The sequence below is a fragment of the Myotis davidii genome, unplaced genomic scaffold (genome assembly GCF_000327345.1).
Source record: "Myotis davidii unplaced genomic scaffold, ASM32734v1 scaffold282, whole genome shotgun sequence".
NCBI classification, from domain to species: domain Eukaryota; kingdom Metazoa; phylum Chordata; class Mammalia; order Chiroptera; family Vespertilionidae; genus Myotis; species Myotis davidii.
Window position 1 is genome coordinate 1,254,179 of NW_006293249.1, and position 6,375 is coordinate 1,260,553.

The 6,375-nt window shown below is 41.8% G+C and overlaps 1 protein-coding gene across 2 annotated transcripts in view; it reads left to right on the top strand.

Moving 5' to 3' along the window:
- The window catches only part of LOC102774205 (sulfotransferase 1C4-like), a 34,105-nt gene extending 28,063 nt beyond the window's left edge, over positions 1-6,042 (top strand). The window contains exons 7-8 of one of the 2 annotated variants that reach the window (XR_001514403.1): positions 1,491-1,606; positions 5,637-5,723. Coding sequence is in view for 1 of the 2 variants with exons in the window: in XM_015566042.1 (XP_015421528.1) it covers positions 5,637-5,749 (113 nt within the window). In the remaining variant the exon portion in view is untranslated. Of the gene's footprint in view, positions 1-1,490; positions 1,607-5,636 lie in introns of both variants that reach the window. The other variant, XM_015566042.1, reaches the window with a different exon arrangement.
- Positions 6,043-6,375: the final 333 nt, after the last annotated feature.

Sequence of the window (6,375 nt, forward strand, 5' to 3'; positions counted from 1 at the left end):
CTCAGCCACACCCCCAGATCTGGAGCTCAGAGACTGAAGCTCCCTCCCAATTGTAAACAACAACCGCGCCCTCCGCGCCGCCACGCTCCGCATGCACACGCAGCTGAGAATTTCACTTCAGCACTGCGCCTCCTCTGAGTCTGGGTATGATACTCTCTTTACTCCTAGTTGTAGAATTTCCACTCAGCCAGCCCTCCTGTGGTTCTGGATGGTGTCCGTTCCGTGTTTCAGGCGTAATTTGAATTGGTTGTTCAAAGCAGCAATCTCCAGCATTAACCTATGCCGCCATCTTGGTTCTCTCTATTGGTTTTCATTTTTATGGAATTTTTTTTCCATCCCTTCATTTTCAACCTATTCCTTAAAGCTGAAGTTGCTTATTGTTTATTCACCCACTCTATTTATTTTGATTGGAGAATTTAAACCATTTACATTATATGTATTTTAAATATATTTTATTGATTTTTTACAGAGAGGAAGGGAGAGGGATAGAGAGTTAGAAACATTGATAAGAGAGAAGCATTGATCCGTTGCCTCCTGCACATCCCTTACTGGGATGTGCCTGCAACAAAGGTACATGCTCTTGACCGGAATTGAACCTGGGACCTTTCAGTCCCCAGGCCAATGCTCTATCTGGTGAGCCAAACCGGCTAGGGCAAACCATTTACATTATTAAAAGTTATTGGTACATAAGGACTTATTATTGCCATTTTATTAATTATTTTCTGAATATTTTGTAGTTTTCTCCTTTCATCCTCTCTTGCTATCTTAATTTGTGACTGATTGTTTTTGTAGTGTTTTGCTTTGCTTCCATGAGGCTTACATAAACTCATATCTTACAGATATGAGTTTATTTTAAGCTAATAACAACTTAACTTTAATTGCATATAAGACTCTACCCTTTTACTCCCACCCCCACATTTTACATTTTTTGATGCCACAGTTTACATATTTTTTATATTGTATCCATTAACAAATTATTATAGCTACAGTTATATTTAATACTTTGTTTTTAACCTTTATGCTGGTTTAAAGATGATTTATACACCACTATTCCAGTTTTAAAGTACAGTTGACCCTTAAACTAGATAGAGATTAGGAGTGCCAACCCCCTACACAGTCAGAAATCCACATATAAATTCTGATTCCCAAAACATAAATATTAATATCCTACTGTTGATCAGAAGCCTTACCAGTAACATATACTGTTGAGTAACATATTTTCTATATGTATTATATACTGTATTCTTAGTAGAAAGTAAGCTGGAGGAAAGAAAATGTCATTAAGACAGTCACAAAGGAAAAGAAAATACATTTACAGTATTGTACATATTTATGGAGGGAAAAATCTGTGTATAAATAGAACTGTACGGTTCAAACCCATGGTGTTCTGGGGTTAACCGTATTCGAAATTTGACTATAGACTAAGTTTTCCAAGTGAGTTTTTACTTTCACATGTTTTCATGTTACAAATTAACACCTTTGTGTTTCAGCTTGAAAAACTCCATTTAGCAGTTCTTGTATGGCAGGTCTAGTAGTGACTGACACTGTCAGTTTTTGTTTGTCTGGAAAAGTCTCTCTCCTTCACTTCTGAAGGACAGTTTTGCAGGTAAATATTCTTGGTTGACAGGTGTATGTTTTTCTTTCAGCACTTTGAATATATTATCTCACTCCTGGCCTGCAAGGTTTATGCTAAGAAACCTATATATATATAAAAGCCTAAGCAACCCTTAAGACAGAACAACTGGAACAACCAGTCACTATGATGCGCACTGACCACCAGCGGGCAGACGCTTAATGCAGGAGCTGCCTCCAGCCTGCAGGCTCCAATCACTGATGGGGCCTGCCAACCAACCTCCCGGTCTCTCTCCCCAGCCAGCAGGCCCCGATCACCTGATCGGGGCTGGTCCTGAGCTGGGATGGGGAACTGGGGGTGGGTAGTGGTGACGACTGGCAGCGAGAGAAGGAGGAGGCAGGGAGGAGGGAACCTGCTCAGCCCTGATTGCCAGCCAGGTCTAGGGACCCCACCCGTGCATGAGTTTCGTGCATTGGGTCTCTAGTCTATTGATAGTTTTATTGGGGTGCCTTGTATGTGAAGAGTCTCTCTTCTCTTGTTGCCTTCAAATTTATTTATCTTTGTTTTGGGACAGTGTGATTACACTGTGTCTCAGTGAGAAACTCTTTTGGGTTGAACCTGTTTAGGGACTTTTGAGCTTCATGTCCCTGGATGTATATATCTCTCCTCAGTTTTTAAAGTTTCAGCCATTATATCTTTAAGTAAGCTCTTTTCCCCTTTCTCTCTCTTCTCTTTTTGGTATTTCTATGGTTTGTATATGCGTCCTCATGATAGTGTTCCATAAATCCCATAGACTTCTTTACTCTTTTTAATTCTTCTTTTTGCTTTTTTAATGGGTAATTTAAGTAGCTTGTCTTTGTTTTCTCAGATTTTTTCTTCTGCTTGATCAAATCTGCTATTTTCTCCCCATTTCATTCATTGTATTCAGCAGCTTCAGAATTTCTATTTGATTATTTTTTATTATTTCTATTTGTTTAAATTCTCATTTTGTTCATGTATAGTTTTCCTGATTTCCTTGAGTTGTCTGTGTTCTCTTGTAGCTTGCTGAACTCCTTAAAATAATTATTTTGAATGTTTTTCCTCTTTTTTTATTTATTGTTTAAAGTTTTACATGTGTCTTCTTTTTCCCTGATTGGAGCCCCTGCCCCTAGCCATTCCCACCCCCAGGCAAACCCCCACCATCCCAGTGTCTGTGTCCATTGGTTATGCTAATATGCATGCATACAAGTCCTTTGGTTGCTCTCTAACCCCTATTTTGAATTCTTGATCCAGTCATTCACAGATCTCCATTTCTTTAGAGTAGGTTACAATTGTGTTCTTTTGGCAGTGTCATGTTTCCTTGATTTTTCATGTTTCCTGTAACCTTGTGTTGATTTCTGCACATTTGATGTAGTCATTCTTCCATACTTCATGATTTGGCTTCAATAAGGAAAGACCTTCACCTATGAGTGGGTGTGGGTTCACTGACTGGGTGAGCTGCAGCAATTCTGGCTCCAGGGAGGGCACAGCAGTGTGGGCTTTGTGGCATTCCATCAACTGGGTCAGCATCAGTGAAGGTTGCAGAGGTCCCAGCATTTCTGAGGGCGGGTGGTCACAGCAGCACGAGCTATTGAAAAGGATGCTGAGGTCCTCCTGATCTCTTTTTCTCCTATAGGGGAGCAACCATGGGACCAGGGGTTAAAGAGTGGGACCTTACAGGATTGCAATGGCTCCAGGGTTCAGGGCTGCTGTGATGGTGGCTTCAGGGTTCTAGGTGTGGGCACTCACAGAGAATAGTTGTAGAGCCAGAGTACAGATTGCAAGTACATGCAAATCAGCTACAGCCCTGAGGTCTGGGGCATGGATGCACTTGCTGTATTGGTGATTTCAGTATTTCTGGTGTTGTTGCTCATAAAGGGGTCATGGAGCCAGAGTCTGCAATTCAGGCACATGTGAAGTGGTTGTGGGGCCTGGATATGGAGAGTGGGCATGCATGGGGTGTCTTGAGCCCTGGGGTCCAGTGCATGCATGGGGCTGAGGTAAGTGAAGGCCATGATCTCAGAGCAGTGTAACAGTGGCTCTTTCTTGGAGAAGAGGGACATAGTAGTGTCTCCCTCTCAGGAGGATTCTGTGGTGGTGATGGTTGTTGCTTATCTCAGTGGGAAAATTGCCAGGGTTTTTTTCACAGAGCAAACCACTGGAGTCCATGCTGACAAATACTATGGAGTCCTCCTCTGTGAAAGCTACAGGGTGTTTGTACCTGTCACAAGATTATTAAGGCTTCGGGGTGGCAAAGAGTACCAGGCCCTCTCCAGAGCAGGCCACTGTGGACCACAATGACATCCACTGTGTGTTTAATACTGATAGCCTCACCCTTCTTTGCTCCTAGCCATCTCCAAACATGTCAGCTATGTCAGTCTCTTTAGCAATCCTTTTTGTATGGTTATGCTCTTGTTTTTTTCCCCACTGAGTTGTTTTAGGGTCTAAATTCGACACTTGAAGCCTTCCCAGGTCTATTTTTGTTCATGGATCGCTGTCTAATTATTAGTTTTTGTGGGTTGATGAAGGCTGGTATCTCCTCTACCAATTTTCTGATGCCACTTGGTCACCTAATTTTCTTGTAGGACAATTGATAAATCATATAATTTATTAAACCTAGAAAATTAAGCAAATTGACACTTTGTACATGAAAATAACATTGCACAAATATAAAAGCATAAATAAATCAGACAATATAGAGTAATCAAAAGAGAAATAGCTTTCTATGGTCTCTCTGACCATTTTTAGCTATTGAAGGTAAAAAAAATATAAATTCTCTATTACATAAGCATGAAACGAAGTTAACCAACCCTACCACTCCTTTACTAGTATATTATACTAGAGGCCCAGTGCACAAATTTGTGCACCAGTGGGGTCCCTCAGTCTGGCCTGTGGGATCGGGCCAAAACCAGCTTTCTGACATACCCTGAGGGGTTCCCAATTACGAGAGGGCACAGGCCAGGCTGAGGCACCCCTCTGGGCCATGGTCTGCACCACTCTGGTGCATGATAGGGGCCAGGGAGGGACACGGGAGGTTCCCCAGCCAGGGAGGAATTACAGTAGGGCTCAAGGGCATGCCCAGCCCTTCTCACTCAGTCCCAATTGGCTGGACCCAGCAGCAAGCTGGACCTCCTGGTGGTCAGTGCATGTCATAGCAAGCAGTTGAATGGCCTTAGCATATCATTAGCATATTACACTTTGATTGGTTAAACGGACCACTGGATGACCAGACACTTAGCATATTAGGCTTTTATTAGATAGGATTGCTTTAATTTACTTATATATCAAAGCAATGATTATTTATTTATTTATTTTGGTTAATCCTTACCCAAGGATATTTTTTCTATTGATCTATTTTTTTAGAGAGAGTAGAAGGGAGAGAGAGAGACAGACAAAAACATTGATGTGAGAGACACACATCAATTGATTGCCTCCCACACATGCCCTGACTGGGGCCAGGGAGCCTGCAACTGAGGTATGTTCCCTTGACCAGAATCGAATCTGGGGCCCTTCAGTCCGTGGGCTGACACTCTAACCACTGAGCAACCAGCGAGGGCAACAGCAATGATCATTTAGATTAGAACGGAGAATTCTCATTTGTATTTAACTATGAATTTTGCCTGCATTAAAGTTACAGATAAGAGGAGCAGATAGTGCTCTGAGGATGCAGCCACTCATATCAGTGCCCCAGTGATCTTAAAGAGAAGCTAAGAAAATTAGATCCAGTTAACTTAAATAGAATGTTCGATGTACTGAGGATTCACGAAGTACTGGTAGATTAGAGAGCTCAAGAGTGTAATGCAGAGAATTAGACAACCCATGATCTAGATTTCAGCCCTCCCCAAGTGTTTCAGAATAAAGCTTTCTATTTACAAGTACCTCACTTGTGCCATGGGTAATATTATTTCTCATTCAATGTCAGGAGGACAATGAGCTAATGTCTAGGTAAGGAATTTAAGTATTGAGAAAAAAAGGATTACTAAAACGCAAAATGGTCAAAGTTCATAAAAGTATTATTGAATGTGTTTTACATTACTCTTTTTAGGAGTCACTGGAGATTGGAAAAATCAGTTCACTGAAGCTCAGAACAAGCAATTAAATGAAAACTATGAGAAAAATATGGCTGACACCTCTCTGTCATTCTGCATGGAGCTCTAGAAATCAGAGCATGGAAATAAGACCTACTCTCTCGCCAGCTTGAGTGAACTAGAAGAGAACTCTGTTTCCAAATACCACTAATGGTTTACATGATTTTATGTAAGGGTTTTAAACAATGACTTGGATATTCTTATTCCTAAATTTATGATTTACTTTTTTGGATTAACCCCAATGAGACTTCATTTATCCAGTATCAATAGTCAGCATTTTCCTTCTCTCTCTCTGCAGATTTTTCGTCTTTAGATTAATTTCAATATACCAACATGTAATATCCTATATAACAAAGAAGTAATATGCAAATTAACCCTCACGCCCTTACAAGATGGCTGCCTATGACCAGGCCACGGGGGGGGGGGGGGGTTAGTGAGGGACGACCAAATGACTGAACAGCAGGCTGAATGGGGCCACAAGGTGAGGGGGGGAGTTAGGAGCGACCAGGTCAGCAGAGGGGCAGTTGGGGGGACCAGGCTGGCAGGCAGGTGAGCAATTAGGAGCCAGCAGTCCAGGATTGTGAGACCCTGGGGATAAAGAACTCATACATATCAACACACACAAAAAAGGTGAGCAATTGTGAGGCAGCAGTCCTGGGGATCAGTCCTAAACTAGGCAGTTGGACATCCCCCAAG